Source organism: Desmodus rotundus, chromosome 5 (assembly GCF_022682495.2).
Source record: "Desmodus rotundus isolate HL8 chromosome 5, HLdesRot8A.1, whole genome shotgun sequence".
Taxonomy (NCBI): Eukaryota; Metazoa; Chordata; class Mammalia; order Chiroptera; family Phyllostomidae; genus Desmodus; species Desmodus rotundus.
Genome location: NC_071391.1, coordinates 115300950 through 115324546, shown reverse-complemented (window position 1 = coordinate 115324546; position 23597 = coordinate 115300950). Strand labels below are relative to the sequence as shown.

Genomic DNA, 23597 nt, shown 5'->3' with positions numbered 1-23597 from the left:
CTCCTCCAGCCGCTGGGCGCGCTCCAGCTCCTCCGCAGACGTGAAGACGTTTTTGTTCAAAGTCTTCTCAAAGCGGCGGTGCCTCCTGACCGAGATGTCAGAGGCTGTGTCTGAGCTGCCCTCCTCGCTGTCACTGCTGTCGCTGCTGCTCTCTTGGTCCTGCAGGAACTTCTTCCTGGGACGCCGCTGGCAGTCCATGTGGCAAGAGATCCTCATCACCAGGGCAGCCAAGGTGAGGATCAGCCCGATGCACACGCCAGACACAAAGTACAGAGCTGCCCGTTCAGGGTTTTCTGGAGGAGAAAGAAGAGAGCATTTGAGAGCCGACAACTCCAGCCCACCTCACACACCTCTCACCAGACCCCAGAGCTTTCATAGTTACAAATATAGCGACAAATTGCGTAGTGTATTCAAAGTATAATTACCCACCAGTGGTGAATCTGGGTAAGGAGTGTGTGAGATTCTTTTACTATGCTTGTAACTTGAAATTTGAAATTATTTCAAAATGAAAAGTTAAAAGAAAGAAAAATTTTTAGCACCTACTATAAGCAAGCAGCTGTGCTTAGATGTCATTTGACTGAGAGTATCTGTCTAAAGATTATTTTAGCCTATACTAGAAAAATCTTTGCTTCCGCGTTTGCTCCCACAGCCCCTTGAATAACCTGTTAATCACATTTGTAGGCAGCTGCTTCTTATTCTTCTTTTTCTTCTCTTTCTTCCTCTTCTTCTCCCCCCCCCCCATTCTCCTCCTCCTCCTCTCTGTTCTTTTTTGACAACAAATTTGTAATTAATGCCAAGGACAAACGGTCTCCTTTATTCTACGTATACCATCACAGGCCTTGTCAACAAAGGTAGGCAGTTTCCAAGATGCCCCTACCTCTTGGTATTCACACTCTTAGATGCAAGCACCTCCCTTCGAGGGCGGCTGGACCTAGTGGGCGGGGCTAGACCCAGGGACTTACTTCTAACAAACAGAATATGACAAACGTGATAGATGAGTCTCAGCTTAGGTGACATAGACTAACTTCCCACGTGCTCGTGCTCTCCGGATTCTCTCGTTCACTCTGATGAAGCTGGCTGCCGTGTTGGGAGCGCCCCTACTGAGAGGCCCAAATAGAAGGGAACTAAGCATAGCCTCTGGCTGACAGCCTGCAAAGAAGTGAATCACATCAAACTGCCATGTCAATGAACTTGGAAGTGAATCCCCTGGCGCAGCCTTGAGGTGACCACAGCCCTGACCTTGCAGCAACCTTGTGGGAGACTGAATCAGAGCACCCAGCCGAGCCAAACCCAGATCTCTGACCAGTAGACTCTGAGAGATAATAAATGTATGTTGCTTTAAGTCACTAATTTTTGAGGTAACTTGCTATGTAGCAATAGATAATTAATACAATCACATATTGAAAGCCAGTGTAGGCATTTTGAAATGACATCCTCAGGTTAATTTGCAGAAGAGGTATTTGAGCTCTTCCTTGGCAAGAGAAGAAAGTAATCACTCTGCGGATAAGCAGTATGTGCGGTGTACCCAGCTGATCACTGTGTGACGTGCTCAACAGAATGAGAGCTCTGGGTCAGTGGGTTCCCTTCCCAGCTCAGTGTGAGAGCCTGGGACGGGCCTGGTCTTGAGTCACAGGGCATCGTCCATTTGACAGGACCTAAAATTGACACCAGCAATTTAGTTCTCTATAGTCTATGTTTACTGGTAAGTATGAATTAAAACATACCTTGTTTTGTGGCTTTCTAAAGACTGTAAGTGGGATCGTATATGGTACACACTTGCTTTTTAAATTTAAGAGTATTTCCTAGCAGTTCCAGATCCATCAACAGCATTGTTTTTGCCTGCTGCACAGTGCTCTGCACTACAGACCTACCAACGTTTATTTAACCAGTTCCTTGTTAATAGCATATAAGTTATTTCCAAAGTTCTCACTATCACGATCAATGCTAGAGTTGATGTCTTTGTATACATCTCTTTATGCACAAGCGGAATTACTTCTACAGGTTAGTTATCTAGAAACAGCTGCACTAAAGGGCATAGGCATTTTGAACCTTTGTGCATTCTACATTGTACCCCAAAAGGCTCTATCAGTCTAAACACAGCATATTGAACATACACATTTATGACCCCTCTTCTCTCTGAAACCCACCAAAATGCCAGGGGTAGGAATAAAATAAATAGAAATTATAGATGCAAAGAGAAGAGAAGAGAAAGAAATAGAAAACACAAATTGTATAAGAACAGTCAACAGCCCTGGCTGGTGTGGCTCAGTTGATTGAGCCAAAAGCTCTGGCCTTTGAACCAAAGGGTCGCCGGTTCCATTCCTAGTCAGGGCACATGCCTGGGTTGCAGGCCGGGTCCCTAGTGGGGGGCGTACAAAAGGCAGCCACACATGTTTCTCTTTCTCTCTCCCTTCCCCTCCCTTTAAAAACAAGTAAATAAAATCTTAATAAAAACAGTCAACAAGCGATGCACATGCAGTGAAAGGGCAGCGACATCAGCATTATGGCACATAAGCCATCTCTACTTGTCGTTCCCCTCCCCTGTGTAACAACTAATTAGGCATCTATCCACAATTCTCTGTGGAGTTGTGTATTCCCACAACATGTGCCAAGGGACCAGGAGGAGTCTCATACACATGTGCATCTGGTAATAGGCAGACAGACTTTGGGCTGCAGAACCAGAAGAGCCAGCAAACCTGCCCCAACCACCCAGCAGGTAGGGAAAACCTGGAGAGTGCTGACTTGGGTAAATACCCACAGACAGAGAGAATTCGTAAATCCATCCTTCCAGAGGGGAGATTCTAGCATACCACTGGAGCAAACAAACAAACAAAATGAGTTGGGATTCAGTAAAAAGGGGAAGAGAAACTTCCAGTACTTCCCCCCAAGTGACAAAGCACAGGACTGACTATCCCTCAGAGACCTCTTTACAGGGCGAAGAGAAGAGCAGTGTGTGAGTGCCCAGCAACCCCAGCTGTGCTGGATGCTGCAGGGCAAACCCATTTCTCACCAGCAACACCAGATTATTGAAGCAGGGTCTCTATGACTGAAGGTAGGGAGGAGATTGAAAAAGACAGGTACAAATATCAAAGGGCATTAAAGTGACAGGGTTACTGCTGAGTACACTCAGGAGTTCAGCAGCAAGTTTGCCCAGGAACCCCTGGGAAACCTCGGGGAGGAATGTCTCCACCAGCTAGCAGGTACCCCCAATACCCCAAGCGCTAAACCCACATCTGTCCCCACTCTGCGGTGGCTCCTTGCACACTCTCCAAAACTGGCAGCAAGTAAGCTTGGTAAATAGAGTGCTATCAGAAAAACAGAACAGGATCTGTGGGCCAGAGAGAAACCAGAAACTTGATCTATAGCACCACCTTCTGGAAAACAAAACAGAAGTTTTCAGCAACCAGCCAGAGGAGTTGTAAAAACCATGCAGGAGTCAAACAACAAATGCATAAATAAATGGAACAATAAATCAATGTTCCTCGGTCTCTCTTTTCCCCCCTCTCTCTAAAATATCAATAAATAAAAAAGACATAAGAGCTTAAGAATTCTGCTACAAGAAGAACTGCGGAGCAGATGTGTAAATACAAGGTCAGAGAGTGCCCCAGATAGGACAGGTTCAACAAACAGTATGCCCCATGTGAAGGCAACTAGTAAAGATCTAAGGAGGCGTCCACTACACCAAAAGGCAAAGTCATCAACGTAACCACCCAGCAGTTAGGGAAATGTAAATCTAAGGAACATGAAGAATCAAAAATTTAAAAAAAAACCTGTCATCACCAAAGATAATAATCCTTCAAATAACTGAGTTCAAAGGCACAGAATCTTGCAATCTAGCAGATAAAAAATTCCAAATAGCTGTTTTGAGGAAATAAAGATAGAAAAACACAAAAGATAATTCAACAAAATCAGGAAAAAATACACGAATAAAATGAGAAGTTTAGCAAAGAGATAGAAACTATAAAAATGAATGAAACAGTAACTCTGGAATTGAAAAATTCAATGAATGAAAAAAATTCAACACAGGGAATTCGCAGCAGGGTAAATCAAATGGAAGACAGAATAAGCAACCCAGATGATAGGAATCTGGAACTAACCCAATTAGAGGTAACAGAGAAAGAATGGGAAAAACGTGAAGAAAGCTTACATGATCTATGGGATTCAATCAAACATACAAATATTAGCATAATCAGTGTCCCAAAAGGAGAAAACATGAAGAAGGGTTCAGAAAGTTTATTTAAAGAAGTAATAGCTGAGAACTTTCCAAACCTGGAGAGAGACTTAGACATCCAAGCTCATGAAGCTAGTGGATCACCCCTTTATCTCAATGCAAAAAGACCATCTCCAAGACACATTATAATAAAACTTTCAAAAATCAAAGAAAAAGAATGAATCCTAAAAGCAGCTGAGAAAATGTTGTAACATACAAAGAAACCCCCATTAGGCTACCAGTAAATTTCTCAATAGAAACCCTACAAGCCAGGAGAGTGGAATGACCTATTCTAAGTACTGAAAGAAAAAAATTGCTAGCCAAGAACACTCTATCTGGAAAATTATGAAGGAGAAACAGTTTTCCAGAGAAACAAAAGCTGAGGGAGTTCATCGCCACTAGACCTGCCTTGCAAAAAAAATGCTGAAAGGAGCCCTTCAAGCGTAAATGAAAAGATGCCAATAAGTGACGTGAAAATATATGAAAGTATACAATACACTGGTAAAGATAAATATACAGTCAGTCTCAGAAAACTCTACTTCTGTAGTAGGATAGTGTGTTAGACACTTTGCCATAGGATAAACATTAAAGGAAAAGAGTACTAAACACAGCTCTAACCACTATAACCTGTGAATAAATACACAAGGTAAAAAGGTAAATTGTGACATCAAAAATGGAAAGAGGCAAGTAAAAGGGTGGAGCACCTGAAAGCTTTCAGTCTTTCACCAGTGCGTCTGATGTCAACTGTGGAAGTGTCATTTATGACTTTTATTATATGGCAGTATTTTTCTTTTATACCAAATTTATTATCATCAAAGGATGTTGTAGTTTGTCAAATGCTTTTTTTGCATCCATTGAGTTGACCAAGAACAAAGGAGATGAAATCACTGTCTCAAAGTGATACCTGTATTCCAATATTCACGCAGCATCGCTCACAATAACCCACACAGGGAAACAACCTAAGTGTCCACCAGATGAATGAATAAAGAAAATGTAACACACACACACTCAGGAAAATTCAGCCCTAAAAAAAAATCCTGCCATTTGCAAAATCATGGATGGATTTTGGAGATTGTAATAAAATGGAGATAAATTAGTGCATACAAATACTGTACCATGTCGTATCACTAATATGTGGAACCTAAAAAAGATGCACTCATAAAAACAGCATAGAATGCTGATTCCCAGGGGCTGGGGGCAGGGGATTTGAGGAAATGGTGTTAAGGATACACACTTGCAACTAGTATATAAGTCCTGGAGATCAAATTATAGCATAGTGATTCTTTCCTTTTGTCTTTATCTATTATCTATCATCTATCTATCTATCTATCTATCTATCTATCTATCCATCTATCTATCTATCTAATTTCCCTGTCTCCCATCCATCCATCTATTTAGCCTACCTGTCTCTTTTATACCCTGTCCTCACCCCACCTGTTATACAGGTTAACTTTGAAGATGGTCACTGAACCGATCCTTGGAAACCACTGTTGTCCCTCTAGCTTAACTAGTCCATCCTGTCCTGCTACCTGATCAGAAAACATCCCCTTTTGCCTATAGCAACTTCAGACACGGATTCCTAGAGAAGCCGAGCAAAAGCAACCAGAGAGGGCAAAGGAGTTTACTGGGCCTCACCAGGTCCTGAGTGGTGACTCAGGGCTGACTTTCAGAGCTGATATAAATTGTGTTGTTTCTCTGCATCATTCTTCTGCAAAATCAAAACTGTAGCTCTCTTGTGGTTGTTTTTTCTCTCCTCTGCTCCAGGTCACTTCCTCTTGGCCAGTGATTTAGCCTGGTCTTGAGCAGATCCAGACAGCTGTTAACTGCTCAGGAAGTAGAGTGGGGAGGGCTATTGTCGGTTTTTTCCCTCAATAAATAAAAATAAATGTATTGCTGTATCTTGCTTCCTGCAGGGTGACTGTTTTCCTGGGCAGGAAGAGGCTGTGTGTGGAGGTCCTGGGGCTAATTTCATTTGCACCTTCAGAGGTCAGATTATTCACTGCAGACTCTACAGGCCGAGAGCAACACCAATCCACGCCAGACCCACTGATGTCCCTGCAAGTGAAACCTTTTCCCTACCTGAACTTTCTCGTTGGCCCCAAAGCTTGCAGTCCTTTCAGTAGAAAGGAAAAAGTTTTAAAAATAGGCCTTAAAGATAATCATTGGGATTTGTGTGGAATCAGGGATTATTCAGCATAATCCATTCTCTGAACTTTTAAGGCACTGGCAGAGTGCCTCTTTAGGGCATTCTGCCCCTCCCCATGGAAAAGTGAAGACTTCCACTAACACTTCTGCCCTCTCTGAAACGCCAGGGAAGCTTCCTCCCATCTCCTTCTATCCCCAACTTGTTCTTTCTCAGGGAGAAGGGGTGTTGGAGAATCACTGTCCCCGCCAGGCGGGCTCGGTATACGTGCCTTTCTTTTAGCTCTTCCATCTTCCCTTTTCTTTCCTTATCCCCTCCCCTCACCCCCCAGCAATAGGCACTGCAGAAGAGGCCGTCCACCTACCATCGTCCTAATCCCATTGTCCTACTCCATCCCACTCACTCGTCATCACCTGCAGTGGGACAGACCTGCAATCCTACAGCTCTACTTCCCAAGGGGAGCTGGGAAGAAGCCCTGACCATTCTCTGAGCTGGCGAAACTGTTGCACAAGTTAATACTGTGTTTGACACTTTTCCAGCTCCTTTGAGTCTGAAAGGGAGGGAGAGTGATTAATTAGCCTCTCTACACAACCACTTTATGTAGTTGTAATATAATTAGTTATGTAACCATTATTTTTCCCACATAGACAGTGAGAAATTTGAAGGCAAAATCCATGAGTCACTTCGGATTTCCGTGGTATCCAGCACAGCGCCTTGCTTATGGTGCAAATCTCTTTAATTATTAAATTAAATCATGAATGACATACAATTTCAAAGTTCAGTTAACAAATTTATTATATATGAATAAATATGTATCTGAATGTATATATGCATACATATGTATGTGCATATGTATATATAGTATATATAATAGTACAACATTAAAAGTAGAGGATGGAAAATGTTTATAAAATCACCATAATCTCACAAACTAAATGTGTAGTGAAGTAAATTTTTTGTTCTATTTTCTCTCATATAATTATCTGCATATTTATTTATACTTACTTGGTTACAGTCAGAGTGTATTTTATATATGTATATACAATTGTATATATTTTTATCTGGCTATATGTTTTTATTTGTTTTTAAGAGTATTTTTAGGGCAATTTTACGTTCACAGAAAAATTAAGAAGGTGCAGCGATTTCCCATATACCTGGCCACACGCATGCACAGCCCCCTCCATTATCAACATCTCCCCCTCCGCCAGAGTGGGACATTTGTTGCAACTGAGGAACCTACACCGACGCATCATAATCACCCAAAGTTCATTGTTCATAGGTTTACTGCTGGTGTCGTACCTTCTATGGGTTTAGACAAATGCACAGTGACATGCATCCATCATTACAGTTCCATACAGTGTTCTCACTGCTCTAAAAATCTTCTGTGCTCCATCTATTCATCCCTCCTCTCAAGGATACACATTTCATGCATCTTTCCATCCATCACCTTCCCCTCAATCAGGCCTAACGATGGCTACGTAGTATGCTATCCAGGGAACGCACTACAAGTTACAAAAAGGGTTTTCTACCTTTGGATACTTAGGGTGTTACTTTTTTAAATTAAAAATAATGATGGGAGAAATATTTTTGTACTTAACATTACTTCCAATTTTATTTGTTTATTTCTTTTATTTACTGCCTTATAATGGATTCTTAGAAAAAGGAATCCCTGTCAAAGGGGATACATATTTTTCTACCTCTTGATACATGTTGCCAAGTGGCTTTTTAAAAGTGGTACATCAATTTGTCTTGCCATCGGTGGTGTATGAAAGCACCACTTTCACCAAACTCTCTCCAAGAGGGGATATTGCAACTGTTAATTTTTTTTCAAATTTTATAGTTCAATAAATAGTTACTTTATTGCACAAAAATTTACTGAGTCTACAATGCCTTAGGGGCCAGAGACAGAAAACTTCTCAGCCCTCATAGGATTCCCAGTATAAAGAAGTATAACAAAAACAGAAACTATAGTCCTTTCTAAAACCCTCAAATTTGTAACTATCAACTGAGCTGTGGTGGGTTCGGATCCCCTGCTGATGAGAGACCACTCATGACAGGCTCACAGGAAAAGTGATCCATTTTCTGGCTAACTGCTACCAAGTCCACACTGCTACACTTGCCAAGAATATTGGTTAAATAAAAAAGATAAAATAAATGGTCCCCCAAAACTTCTGCATTGAAAAACATTACCGTAAATAAGGTAAAAAGACAAAGGCCGAATAGGAAAAATATTTGAAATATGTAACAGAGACAAAGGACTAATATAGAAAGAACACCTAGAAAGAGCACGAAGAAAAAAGACAATCAAGAAAGAAAATGAACACATGGAAAGGTGCTCACCGACGGCAGGGACGGACGCACCACGGCTCACAAGCCAAACCTGGCCGGCTGCTGTGTCGTTATTGGCCGGCACAGCCACGCACATTCACTTACGATTTGTCCGCGTCTGCCTCAAGCTACATTGCAGAGCTGAATAGTTAGCACAGAGACTGAAAAGCTTGCAAAGCTGAAACATTTACTTCCTGACCCCTTATAGAAAAAGTTTGCTGACCTATGACCTAGAAAAACAGAAATTAAACGACATTAGGATGTTACTTTTCATCTATGAGACAGTCAAAAATCCAACAGTTTGGAAATACTGTCGCAGGGACTTCTCATACTTCTTATGAAGAGTAAACTGATAAAGCTCTTTAAATTGCAGTTTGGTAATATTTACCTTAATTAACAACTTATATACACTTTGATCTAGCAATTCCATTGTTGGAAACTTATTCTTCAAAAGCACTTGAACACGTATGCATGCAACAGTTACTTATTGCCAAGGACGCTGTTGCCCTGTTTGAAAAGATCTGAACTATTCCTGCCGACTCTCCATAACGAACTGGGTAAACGATGGTTCACATGTACAGTGGGACCCTATGGAGTTGTCTAAAAGAATGTGGAAGATCTCTATACACTGACATGACATATCCTCGTGATACACTGTTCAGTGAAAACAGCCAAGTGGAAAGTGGTATGTATGCCGTGCTACCTGTGCATAAAAGGGGAGCAGAGGAGATTATGTGTTCACATTTTCTCACACCTGCGCAAAGAACTCTGGAAGGAGGCAGAGAAACCTGGTGATGGGTTAAACCTGAGAACTGGCTCGAGGGGGCAATTCTGGGTGAGATATCACACCGTGTGTCTTTTTACATTGTTTGATCATTGACCCCTGTTCATACACTGATGTGATGAGCACCTAATAGGTGCCAGCACTCTTCTAGATGCTGGGGACATAGCAGTCAAAAACGAAAGAAAAATCTCTGTGCTCCTGGGAATTTACACTCTAATAGAGGAGACAGATAATAATCCAGATAAAGAAATAAAACAGGCAGCCTGTTGGGTGGTGATAAGGAGATAACAGGAATGGTGGGCAGGGGGATATGAAGTGCTGAGTGTATGCTGGAGGGGAGGAGGTAGATTAGGTGACAAGAGCAAACCTTTCCAGGAAAGTGACTTTTAAGGAAAAATCTAAAGGAAATAGAAGAGTGGGCCCGGAGAATGTGTTATCAATTCAAAACATTAAATTAAAAAGATTCCATTTAATCTTTCTAGCAATCCTATTAGAAGTTATTTTGGGGGGGTTATTATTAATGAGATTATTACTCTCATTATAAATTATTATATCATGATTCCAAGGGATTGCCTGCAAATAATTGAACAAGAAATGCTAACCCTACAACCCAGCCGGGAAACAGAGCATGTGTGGGGGGAGCACAGATGAACACCAAAGCCGGGGTGGGGCTGAAGCGAAAAGACGGCGCTGAGAGAGATCTGAAGACTCAGAGTGAGTTAGCCAGTCCAGGCCTGGAGGGAAGAAATTTGGGGGGGAAATGACCGTACAAAAGCAAGCAGAGAGGTGAGCAAAGGCCTGACAAGTGGTTTAAAAAGACTAGAGTGAGGCCTTGGTCAGTGAGGACGATAAACAATTAAGGGCACGGAAATGTCAAGGTCAGGCACCAAAAGCTCTGGGAAGGCACATAAGAAACTGTAGACTGGAGTGCCTCAAACCATTCCCAAGCCCCTTCTCCCTTGTTTGCCTCTGCTCTAGAGCATGTCCAACTTTGGCACCATCGATATCTAGAACTAGTTAACTCTCTGTTGGGGGGACTTGTCCTGTGCATTGTAGACTGTTTTTCTACCTGCAAGATATCAGTAGCAGCCACCCCTCCCTGTTCCAGTTATGGCATTGCCTGAAATCCCCCTGCAGAGCAAAATCACTCCTGGTTATGGACCACTGGTTTGGAGGTTAAAAATGCGAAAATTCTCATTTTTCTCACCTCCTTTGCAGCTAGAGATACCCATATAACACAGTTCTGGCCAATGAAATATGAGAGTAGATCTAGTGGAACATCCTTCCTTTTACTGCCTTTTTTTGATCTTGAATGAAGACAAGAACAATAGCAGCCATGAGATAACAAGCACAAAAGAAAGGCCACGAGAATCACATAGATGTTGGCCCTTACATTTTTGAGCCCATGGACTAATGCTGGCAAGCACCTACTTCCAGACCTCCTATTTTGTGGGTCAGATAACTCCTGTGTGCTTAGTCACCAAGTTGAAGTTTTCTATTATTTGCAGCTGAAAACCATTCTAACTGTGAAATCATACAAAGTTTTTGGATTTTCATCCCAGAGACATACAATTGAGTATCCACTAAAACAAGGGTGTCAAACTCATTTTCACCGGAGGCCACATCAGCCTCACTGTTGCCTTCAAAGGGCTGACATAATTTTAGGACTGTAAAAATGTAACTACTCCTTAACTGTGAAGGAGTTGAAATTACATTCAGCCCTTTGAAGGTAACCGGGAGGCTGATGTGGCCCCAGGTGAAAATTAGTTTACACCCCTGCACTAAAAGATTCTAAAAACTAAAAAGAATTGGATCATCACACCTACATTTGGGAAAGACCGTTTTGCTACAAAACACTGTCTATGAAGCAAGATTGGAGGCGGATCATGGAAAATGCTGTTACGGTAAGGCCGACAAACACACGATGGGGCCTGAACCATCTCCGTGTGCAGGGGATGCACTTGAGGGACAACGAGAGGCAAAATAGACCAGCCCTAAGCAATTGGATCCAGGCAGTGAAGACGATGTTTCAAAGGTTAAAAATTATTTTTCTGGTATAGGTGATACCCTAGATGGTACACAAAAGAAGGAGCATGTTTAAAGAAAAGAACAAGGTTCCATTCTAGGCTAAGTTGATTTTGAAATGCTTATGGCGCATCCAAGTGGTAATGTTAAAGGCATTTAGACACACAGCTTGTAAGTCAGAAAAGAGTAAGATAGTGGCAATTTTTAAAATATATGTATGATAGATCTCAAATTTTTAAATGCCAATAAAATAATATTACTTACTACACAGGTAATATCAATGAAATACGGAATACTTAAAACATAGCTAAACAAAAGAATGTTTAAAAATACAGATGGTCATACAACCCAAGCTTCCAGGTATAATTTACAGTAAAATGTGGTTACATATACATGTAAATACACACATGTAAATGGTATTATACTGCAAATGCTGAATAGTAACAGGCCTTATTCACTTAACAGCATATCATAACCATCTTTCTACTTCAATTAATAGTCACCCATTTTCCTGATTTTTTTTACTATTATAAACAGTGCTGAGATCAACTGTCTTCAGTAAAATTTTTATCAAAAATTTTTGTGCTTTATGTTTTAAAACATAAAATTGTTTTATGTTTTATCAGCAATTGTATTTTTTCTTTGGCAAATTGCTGATTCTTTTGCTTTGTCCACTTCTCTTAGGTATATTTACCTTGTTGATTTGTAAGAGCTCTTTATATGTTACGAACTTTAATCCTTCCTCAATGGTACATTTTTTTCTTAGTTTGCATTTGCCATTTAATCTTAAGGTACGTTTTGATCAACAGATATTTAAAACTGTTGGAATACTCATGGTTTGAATTGGCTATTGTGAAGAATGGGAACAGGATGTAGCCAAAAGCAAATAGAGAGACTGAGCCCTATTTGAATGGCTCAGCTGAGGTTGGATACCATGAATTTCTAATGACTTTAGTCTGCAAAGTTGTAGCAGCATTTGGTTATTCGCCTGCAGAAAGGAAAGAAAGATTCATTCAGAGTTTGTATCTCCTTGATTTAATCAGAAGCAGGACATAGGAATAAGAGAGTTCTGTGTAGTAGCAATTGTGTTGCTGAGACAATGGAGCCACATGGGACATGACCAGAGGCAACTGATGTGCTGGGAAGGTCAGGGCCCCCTGTATTTGCAAACCAGATACAGCAGAATGAGAACAAGAGAGAGCTACAAGATTAGGAAATTTTCTACAATTTTCCTCTATCAAACTTTTCTTATTGCTTCTGATCCATTCTATTTTCTCTTTTAAAACAACAAGTGTTTGTATCTGTTATATTTACCTTCATATTTTACAGTTTCTTTATTCATTTCCTTTATAGTCAGGCAGAGTTCCCCATCGCATTTCAGAATCGATTTTCCACTGTCAAGTCTAATGATTGGATTGAACACAGTTTAGCCATTCTACTTTCCATTTCCTTACATTCTCTTTTTATCTTAGCCCATACTTACTTAAAAGAAGCATTGTCTTCCTGCATCCCAAGCAATATTTAATTCTAGAATATGGGGTGGAAAGGAGAAAAGTTGGAGAGAGAACAACAGGGCCGTGCACCCATTCAACCTTAACAAGATCACAAGACACCCAGGCAACACCAGACCATTCAGTGAGTTCCCACGCTCCATGGTCACAGCTCAGGGCCACGCTGGCCTCAGTGGAAAACTGCCAGGTACCTCCTGTGCTGACGAGAGTTCTAAAGTCCAATACCCTGCTTGCTCTTGCCAAAGATATTTTCTTGCAACAGCTGATTTGCAAGTGTCTTTTGAGGTCTTAAAAACTCCAGACCCTCTCTGGCACTCAGTTCATTTTGGGGGTGTCTTCACTATAGAGTTGAGGGACCATCGTTCAATTGCTTATGGACACATGATACCAGAGTTTCAAACATCTGTTTCCCAGCTCCAGTGTCCTTTTTCCCAAGAACAGCCTCGAAGAGCAAAGCTGAGATTCCTCTGATGTGTGGGTGCAAGGGGAAGGAGGCGCCAGGCACTGGGCTTAAACCACCTAAGGAGGAGGGGAGGAGTTGACAAAGGCCCTGGGCCTTTGCTGATCCGAGAAGGAAGAGGCCTAGACTTGAGGCACACGGAGACTACATGTTGCACCCGGCCAACCACAAAGGAGGCAGCCCCGAGTGCCCCGAGAAGTCCTCCTTTCTAAAACCAGGCTGCATATCATCCGAGATCGTCTCACAGAGAGAAGACATGAGCTTCCTTTATCCTCGACCCTGGCTCCGATTTTCCACTGTAAATAGAAATGTCAGGTTTTGTACCACATATCAACCCCAGCTAGAGAACTAGAAAGCAAAACCAGTCCTTGCCCAAAGGATATCTCATCAGAACTTCAGTCCCTTCCTTTTTATACAACATCCAGAGGCATCAAGTGAAACAAACCAAAGTAAAAACAATAAAAAAAAATTAAAAACTCACTCAAGCAATGTAAAATCAGTTTGGTCATTCCAACCAGTAAGCATTCTCATATATTTTTCTTAAATTTCAGCCTGATTCAGGGGTGTCTTTAAATGGCTTCTCTTATGTGAAGAGCATCTGTTCTCAAGCAATGATCTCGAGGAGAAAGTCAGCCATCTTCCTACAAGAGTACAACTTTGACCCAAGGATAGAGCAAATAGCAGACTCTTCCCAGCTCACATACCCTCTGTCTCCATGTCTCCCAGAAGGTCATCAAACACCTCACAGAGCACACAGCCCCCAACACAGGTCACACACACACACACACACACACACACAGAATGGGGTTGAGAACCACTGCACACAACAGCCAGGTGGAGGACACTCCATCCGGGTCTTTCACATCAGAGTTAAATGCATAATGACAAAAACAGACAATAGCCCCAGGCTACATCGTTTACTCTGTTAAGCCCAAAAGGAAACAAAACATTTTCAGCAAGATAAAGCTCTTAGCACTGCCACCCCCCATCTGCCAAATTAGACAATGCCATGCTTACCTCTCAAACCAGAAGAACTTGCATCTCAAAACTCAGCACAGCAGAGCTCCTCTGCTCCAATTGCATAGCATTTCTCTCCAGAACGTGCCCTGTCCCCAGCCCCAGGCCTCAGCCCTGGCCCAGCCGAGACTGACTACCTACCTGAGACAAAGGAATAGGCTGCTAGGATGTTGCTGAGTAAAGCCATGTCCATGTGCTGGGCAGTCAGAGGCTCTGTGCTGGGTGGAAGGGCGGTCTCCATGTGGCATCCAGAGGTGCCTCCTGGAGATGCTTCCACTGGATCAGCGTGGCCCCTCCTCCTCTTCTCTTCTGTTTGGGAACACAAAGTGAGTGATGAGAACACATTCTGCTTTCCCAAGGCTGTGTTCCAGGTAGCCTGGGCTCAAAACAAAGAGCCAGTCTCCTAAATGCCAGCCAGCCTCCCCAGCCAGGGATCTAGAGTCTTGTCTTTTGTGCTCTAGCAAGCTTCTTGGCTTTCAAGGAAGGAACACCTCCTTACAGAGCTGTTTTTCCTGGCCTTTCTCCTTTCTTTTCCCCATATCCTCTCAACTTCCCATTCTGGCACTTGTCCCTCACCTTTTCTGGTACTTTTTATTGTATTCTCCCTGTTTGCCTTGGAGGCACAGCCCACCCTCACTTTAATCACTGCTCTGTAACCCCAAGCCCAGCTGGCTCTCCGGCTGCCTCTGCTTCCTCTGCACTGACAGCACCTGTGGACTTTGATCAGCTTGCCTCATCCCAAAGGTCACCAAATGTGTGTCCTTGGTGATGGGGGTGAGCTGGCTACTCGACACCTGCTGAAGTGGGTCCCATTCTAAAACGCCCCCAAGAGCTTGGGAGCTCAAGCCTACTCCCTGCCCACAGTGTCATGATTCCACCTGTGACTGTCATGGGCCAACCAGACACACACACAGGGCCACAGACCGCCCACTGCCAGAGTCTCCCCAGCAGGGCTCAGCACAGGCCCTGCGGCCCCAGTGTTCAGGGGCCAGCCTCTGGCTGCGGGAGCACATCCTTTCCCAGCTGCGGCAACATCATTACTCGGTTCACTCAGGGAAGCCCTCACAGAGCGCTTGAAGGGGAAAGAATCTTTTTATTTTTTAAAAGATTTTATTTATTTATTTTTTAGAGAGAGGGGAAGGGAGGGAGAAAGAGAGGGAGAGGAACATTGATGCAAGAGAGAAACATCGATCAAATCAAACCGGCAACCTTTCGCTTTGTGGGAAGTTACCCAACCAACTGAGCCCCATTGGTCAGGGCAGGGGAAAGACTCTTGACGGCATGCATTCAACGATGCTCTGGGCTGAGGGCAGGAAACTGAGTCACAGGGTGTGGGAAGACGTCAGGATGGGGAAAGCCAGAGAAGCAGAAGGCTCCAGTCCTTGCAGAGAAACAGGTTGTCAGGTAGGTCACCGACATCGTCACAAGGGCCACACTTAAGGGCCCTGAGAGCTGCAGTTCCAGAGGCAGGTGGGATAGGTCGCAACAGAAAAGCCAACTCTCACGCTGCTAGGGGAGACCAAAAGGAAAGACAGGCCAACTGCAGGTCAGAGAGAAATGACCACAAGGCCCTGGGAGCAGCCAGAGGCCCCGGGCGTGTCAGGGTAAGAGTGGGTGCTGGGCAGCGCCGAGAGGGGCTGGCTGCTGCACCTGGCTGCGCTGTGCCGGGGTATGGCATTTGCTTCAGCAGCCTTCTGAGTGAATAGTTGGAATAACCCCCTGAGTTCAGAGACTTTTCTACAGGTCTGACTGCAGGACTGCGGGACCTAATAAGAGTGTGAAGCCACTGGAAAGTGTCTGACTATGTGGTGGGACAAGGCCGTCTCAGATCCATTCCCTCCTATCGATCTCCACTAATTCTACCATAGAGCAAATCTCATCATTTTATTTCCAGGAGTTTTGCAACAGTCTCCTCCCTAGTCCTTCTGCTAACACCTACTTCCTGCTCAATCTAGCACCCACTCTCACCAGCAGGGTCGTCTTTATGAAGTACAAATCTGATCACTCCACAGCCCAACTCTTCAGTTAACCTCCACCGAACTTCTTAATATAACACACATCCACTTCCAAAAAATCTGACCCCTACCTCAGTTCCTAACTCATCTCCTGCCCGAGTCTACACCCGCACACGTATACAGATACAAGCCTAATGCCTAATGCTCCAAAAAATATTAGGTAATTTTTAGGTCCCCAAATACACGAAGCTCTTTTATCTTTCATGCGTTTGATTATGTTCTTCCTCTTACCTAGAATGCCCACCTCCCCTTACCTGTCTGGCAAATGTTTTCTTCAAGGGAGAATTTAAAAGCACTATGGCAGTCCTCAAATCCCAATGAGTTCTATTGCAGAAATAGAAAAATCCACACTAAAATTCATATGGAGTCTCAAGGAATCCCAAACAGCCAAAACAATATTGAAAAGGAATTAAGTTAAAAGTCTCACATTTACTGATTTCAAAACTTATTTCAAAGCTACAGTAATCAGCCCTGGCCAGTGTGGCTCAGTTGTTTGGAGTGCCCCGTGTACCAAAATGTCGCTGGTTCAATTCCCCATCAGGGTACATACCTAGGTTGTGGGTTCAGTCCCTGGCTGGGGCAGGAGAGGGAGATAACCAATAGATATTTCTCCCTCACACTGATCTCTCTCTCTCTCTCTTCCTCCCTCCTTAAAATCAATAAATGTATCCCCCAGCAAGGATTAAAAAAACAAAAAGCTACAGTAATCAAAACAGTGTAGTGCTGGCCTAGATAGACATACGGTCCAATGGAATACAGAGCCCAGAAATACCCCCTTATGTGTGTGGTCAAGTGATTTTCAACAAGGTGCAAAGACCTTTTGATAAGGAAAGAACTGTCTTTTCAACAAATGTTGCTGACATTTGTTGAATGTTGCTCTCATTTATCAAATATTGGTAGTAAATAATTTTAATCTATCATCACACTTATAGATTAACAGAAAAAACAATCATTAAATGCAAAACTATGTTTGTGTAAAATCTAATAAAAATTCATAGTTTTAAAAAAGTCTACAGCAGGGAAGCTCCAAATCCTCCATACTCTTGGGCTATCGAAGTGTCCAAACATTCCTCTAATATTGCACCTATGGTATTATAATTAGAATTACCCGTTTACAGGTTTGTCTCCCATGCTGAAGAGGTATCTTATAAATCTTTGTTACACAAGCACCTAACTTGGTGCCTAACGAAAGGAGGTTCTAAGTAAATACTGGCTGACTGGCTGGCTGGAAAACAAAAAGAGCGATCAGACAAGAGCTTGTCTCAGAGGGTATTTCTGGACAGGTCTGAGGGTGAACCACCTTGAAAGGATACCAAGGCTGACTGGCTCTGAGCAGGGCGCCAAGCAGAGCACTTCCTCAGGACTAGGAGAGGACAACATGCAGGATGGAAGCTTTACTGCAGCACAGAAATTCTTCCTGCACCTCCTCACAGCCCAGGTGCTAATTGAGAGGGCTGCAAGAGCCAGAGGCAAGATGAAGAGGGACAGAGAAGGCAGGCCAAGCATGAAGAAAGACAACCTCTGGATGGTCCATCCTAAAGAGCAACCAGGAAGACCCTCCCTGGTCCACGTGGCACAAGTCAGCCTAGAGCAGGGGTCAGAACATTCTTACTGTAAGGGCCAGGGAGTGAGCATTTCAAGCTTCGAGGGCCAGATAGTCTATCTCAACTACTCAACTTTGCCATTCCGGGACCAAAGACACCATAAACAATATGTAAACGAATGTGTGGCTGTGTGCCAATAAAACTTTGCTTTTGAAAATAAGTGGTGGACCCAGTTAGGCTGGTGATAGTTTCTAGGCCTCTGGCTTAGTTCTTACTCCTCGAAGTATGGTTCAAGGACCAGCATCATTGACATCACTTGGGAGCTTGTTACACTGGCATAATCTTAGGTACTACTCAAGACCTTTGGAATCAAAATCTCACTTTAAAAGATGCCAAGGAAAGTTTGCCCAGTGGACCTGTGATCTGCCTCAGCCTGAGCACTAAGATGCTGTAACTCCACCTGGTCGAGTTTCACTTAGTGCCTCCTTTATAAATGGGACCTAGGGAAGGAGAGCATCTTCGCTGGCCCTGACGCACAGTCAGTGCTGCAGGTGGTTCAGAGCACCTCAGAGAGGACACCAAGCCCGAGGGCAGGACTCGGCAGAGAAGTGATGAACCTCAGAGCCAAACTCTATGCCCCAACCCTTCTCCATGAGCCCTCCCTTAATAGTGATGGAACAGCTCCAGGTAGCTCTGGCCATTTTCCACTGGCCGTTTGCCCTCTAATCAAAACATTACTGCATCTGCTACTATGGTGGTAAATTTTATGAGTTAACTTGACTGGCCATGGGGTGTCCAGATTAAACATTATTTCTAGGTATGTCTATGAGGGTGTTTCCAGATGAGATTGGGATTTGACTTGATGGACTCATAAAAGTAGATCGCCCTCTGGTGTGGGTGGGCGTCATCCAATCTGCTGCTCCACCCATAAAGTGGAGGAAGAAGGAATTTGCTCTTTTCTTCCTGCCTCAATGTTTGACTTAGACATCCCATCTCATCTCATCTCATCTTCTCTGGCCCTCAGATTGGGTTTTGCACCATCTGGCTCCCCTGCTTCTCAGGCCTGGGGACTCGGACTGAGCTCTACCATCAGATTTTCATCAGGTCTCCAGCTTACAGATGGCAGATTCTGGGATTTCTCAGCCTCCATGATCACATGAGCCCCTTCCTCATAATAAATCTACATAGAGACAGATATAGACATAGACATGGACATAGACAGACATAGACATGGACATAGACATTGACATAGACATAGACAGACATAGACATGGACATAGACATGGACATAGACAGACATAGACATGGACATAGACATAGACATGGACATGGACACAGACATAGACAGACATAGACATGGACATAGACAGACATAGACATGGACATGGACATAGACATAGACAGACATAGACAGACATAGACATGGACATCGACATGGACATAGACAGATATAGACATGGACATAGACAGACATAGACATAGACATGGATGTAGACATAGACATAGATAGACATAGACATGGACATAGACATAGACAGACATAGACATGGACATAGACAGACATAGACATGGACATGGACATAGACATAGACAGACATAGACATAGACATAGACAGACATAGACATGGACATAGACATGGACATGGACATAGACAGACATAGACATGGACATAGACATGGACATGGACATAGACAGACATAGACATAGACATGGATGTAGACATAGACATAGATAGACATAGACATGGACATAGACATGGGCATAGACATAGACATAGACAGACATAGACATAGACAGACATAGACATGGACATAGACAGACGTAGACATGGATGTGGACATAGACAGACATAGACATAGACATGGACATAGATATAAAATCTCCATCCTACTGGTTCTGTTTTGCTGGAGAACCCTAACACACCGACCAATATAAAGGTAGGGGGCACAAAGCACTCACCCACCCCAAAGTGCAGTTTTGCGCTCTGTTCCTCAAGGAAGCTCCTTATCGCTGGCTAGCACCTACAACAGACAACAGTGAACAGTGTTTCTCAGTTGGGCAGCTTGTCCCCCAAGGACAGTTGACAATGTCTGGATACATTTTTGGCTGTCACAGTTGCATGGGGTTGATATGGCATCTATTCAGTATGGAGCAAGGAGACTTCTAAACATCCTAAAATGCACAATAGCCCACCCCCAACAAAGAACTATCTAGTCTAAGATATTCATGTCTTGAGGTTAAGACACCCTGGTCTAGAATAAACATCATTACTTCACTGACCAGTCTAAGTGACTCCCAGTGTTTGTCCTCATGCACATCTCCAGTACAATCAGAAATGTGCCAGGGAGACAGAGAGGCTGCTTGGAAGCTCCCAGAGGCTCCATCAGGACCTCGCAAATCCAAGTCCTGGGCCGGAAATTCAATGTTCCCAGTGACCAGGGGTGAACGGGCTCACATTAACCAAGCCCTCAAGAGAACGTAACACCAACCAATACCAGATTCTTAACTCATAACTGAAGGACCACCTGCCGCAGGATCTAGAACACATCCTCCTCTAGACAATGACCCCGGGGATTATCTCGGCAAGGGAAAAATGAGGACGAAAGAGTCGTACATTTTCAAAGCTGGGGCTTTCTTCCGGTGATGACCCATTGCATTGACCCCACACAATTCTAGGGAAAAGTGATGTCTAGGGAATACTCTAGGGCCAGTCAACCCACATCACAGCACACACTCTCTTTGGATAGAACCTACCAATTCTTGTAAATCTCACCCTCCAACAGCTTTCTTTCCTCTAGGACCCAAAGCTCTTTCACCTCATTACTGACAAAGTGTAACATGATTGAAAAGAGAGAGCTCTTTTCCATGACTTATATCTCAGAATTTTGCCTTCCTGAATACATGCCAGTCTCTCTTTTTTAAAGGTTTTATTTATTTATTTCTAGAGAGAGGGGAAGGGAGGGAGAGAGGGAGAGAGAAACATCAATGTATGGTTGCTTCTCATGCATTCCTAACTGGGGACCTGGCTCACAACCCAGGCATGTACCCTGACTGGAAATCAAACCCACAACCCTTTGGTTTGAAGGCCAGCACTCAGTCCACCAAGCCACACCAGCCAGGGCAATGCCAGTCTCTCGATGAAGATGACAACCTACCTTATGAGTACCACCTCCTAGATTGAATGGCTAATCACATACATTATATGCTATTTCCACTGGCTTTCATTTTAAAGGTAACCTCATTTCCAGTGCTGGAACCCATCTTCTCTGGAACCCATTTATACTGAGCATTAGCACTGAATGTACAAAATGAAAGGTGCCTGATAATGAAACATTTTGTTTTAAATCACAGTATCAGCAGTGAGCAACCCTGGTGTGTAGTCCCCCATGCAGGGGACTATTTTCTTACATAATGAGCAGAGGGAGGTAAAAAATCTCATTATCCCCTTAGCTACCTGGGGAGAGGTGTGCTGTCAGAAACCGAAGAATCTCTGGTAAGAACAGTTCATCCCGGGTGATGTTAGTATCAAGTAGTACAGGTCCTGAAACTTGGTTTGCCCCTGTTGGCTTTCCTGTGGGCTCTGAAAGGAAAGAGAAATGGCACAAAAACCATCAGAGAGCATCACATGCCCCAGAGATCACATCATGCATTAGACCTGGTGTCGTCATGAACCACTGAGCGGAGCGGCCTTGGTGATGTTTGTCTGGACCCCTAAAAAGATGGAATACCATCCCCTGGAAGGGCAGAGCCCACGGGAATCTGAACCAGACAGCCAAAGAAACTGACCTTCCAAGGTCATAGCAGAAAGGGGGAAGCAACGGGTAAAAGATCAAAGGCACATGCTTCCTCTTCCCTCCTGTGAGCCAAAACCCACAAAACAGCCAGAGTGGGATGTATCCACATGGCCCCTCATCAGTGAAGTTTGCTGGCCAGCCTCTCTGAAACAGGAAGGGAGGGGATTCAGTTCCCAGACAGCAATGCCCAGATGGGCCATGAAATGAAGTCTCATGAAGTCTATGTGGGCACGAAAAACCTGGAAATGCTGGGGTGTGGATTCCTGTAGCCTGTCCCTCTCCTCCAAAAGTCTCAAGGCCTTTGCTCCCTCAGCTAGGGGAGCCAGCAGGCGCCTCTGGAAGGCCTGGATCCCACACAGCTCCTTTAAGTTGCCAGCTTCAATTAGGAATGTGTAGAAAGAATGAAATCAGTCACGGAGCTCACAGAGCCCTGAGCAGTCCCCCTGCTCCATGCGGACATACTCATTCATCATCACTGCTTCCTGCTGACTCCTGCAGCACCTGCCTGCTGCTGCCTTATTTACGTCTTTGTAGACACTTATCCCAGCTGCCTCTGCCTCACGAGGATTTGTGGCACCTCCCTATCTCCGTTTTACTGGTGAAGAAATTAAAGAAGGGAACTCGAAGCACTGGACTGGTAGTTCTTTAGAGACTTGTACACCAAAGTGTGGAAACAGCTCTCTGGGATGCACTCACCCTCCATCTGTGCTAATGAAACCCCCCTGAGAACAGACCCCAGCTTGGTCACAGAGTCTGAGGTGCAAAGGCTTCAGTGGAAAAATAGCTCCCACATCACAGGATGGAAAGAGGATGCACGTGGCCCCTGAGAAATGACTAGCAGGGACCAACCCGAGTCTCTCCGCAGGACTGACAAACACCTGTAGATGACACATCCAACATACCGGCCGGCCGGCTGCTTGGCTGCCTTTGCTTGGCCAGCCTTCCTCTCCAACCCACTGCAGCAAATCATTTCCAGGGGTGCATTCAGGACCTTGCTGTCACCTGCAAAGTACTGACTCCGAAACTGGGCTGTGACTTCCTTAAGGACAGAGATTATATTTTTGTTCTTCTCTTTGTTCCCAGAGTTTCCCACGGCACAGAGCTAACATGACACCGCGTGACAGTCGGGTGAATGACTCACACTCAGAAATCGCACTCCCCAACCAGAATCTTCAACCCCTCCACCTTTCTCACTCCAGGAATCCAATAAACGTGCTCCCCAACCTCTCTGAGACCTCTGGCTTCTAATACTTTCCAGCTCACCCACTGCGCTAGCCTCACCCTCCGTTCACCTTTCTCTACACTGCCAGGATACTGTAGCTGCATATACTCGGCTCTTACCAGGACCCTTCTGCTGCCCTTCCATCCCCTGCAGGCCAAAGCACAGAACCACTCCAGCCCTCACCTGCCTGCTTTCCTGCCCACAGGCTGAGTGCTTCTGAAAAAAATCATTCTTATTAGCATCACTGCAAATGTTTGGTTTATATCCTCAGTGAGGCCCTCGTGTAGCTAGGAAATGCTACATGTCCCAGGCGTCGCACTTTCTCATTTTCAGGGGGAAATGTACCAAACCTCTACCTCTTTCTTCCAGTCCCCTTCTCCATCCTCACCTCTCTTATGTGCCCCAGCTTCCCAGAGAAAATCAAGGCCCATCTACATAAACTGTAACTTCCTGCGTTCCATCTGATCTTGACCTTCCTGCCTCCTGTCTCTAAGGGAGATTTACCTGCTTTTAATCAAATAATTTCCTCCTTCTTCCTATAAG

At 44.0% G+C, this 23597-nt stretch overlaps 1 protein-coding gene across 1 annotated transcript; it reads right to left on the bottom strand.

Moving 5' to 3' along the window:
• On the bottom strand, positions 1–21629 carry EVA1A (eva-1 homolog A, regulator of programmed cell death; the record flags this gene model as incomplete). The annotated part of the gene is made up of 3 exons (XM_024558586.2): positions 21493–21629; positions 14620–14787; positions 1–293 (listed from the first exon to the last, which is right to left on the bottom strand). Coding segments are annotated over exons 2-3 (393 nt in total), but the record flags the coding sequence as incomplete, so codon positions are not given.
• Positions 21630–23597: the final 1968 nt, after the last annotated feature.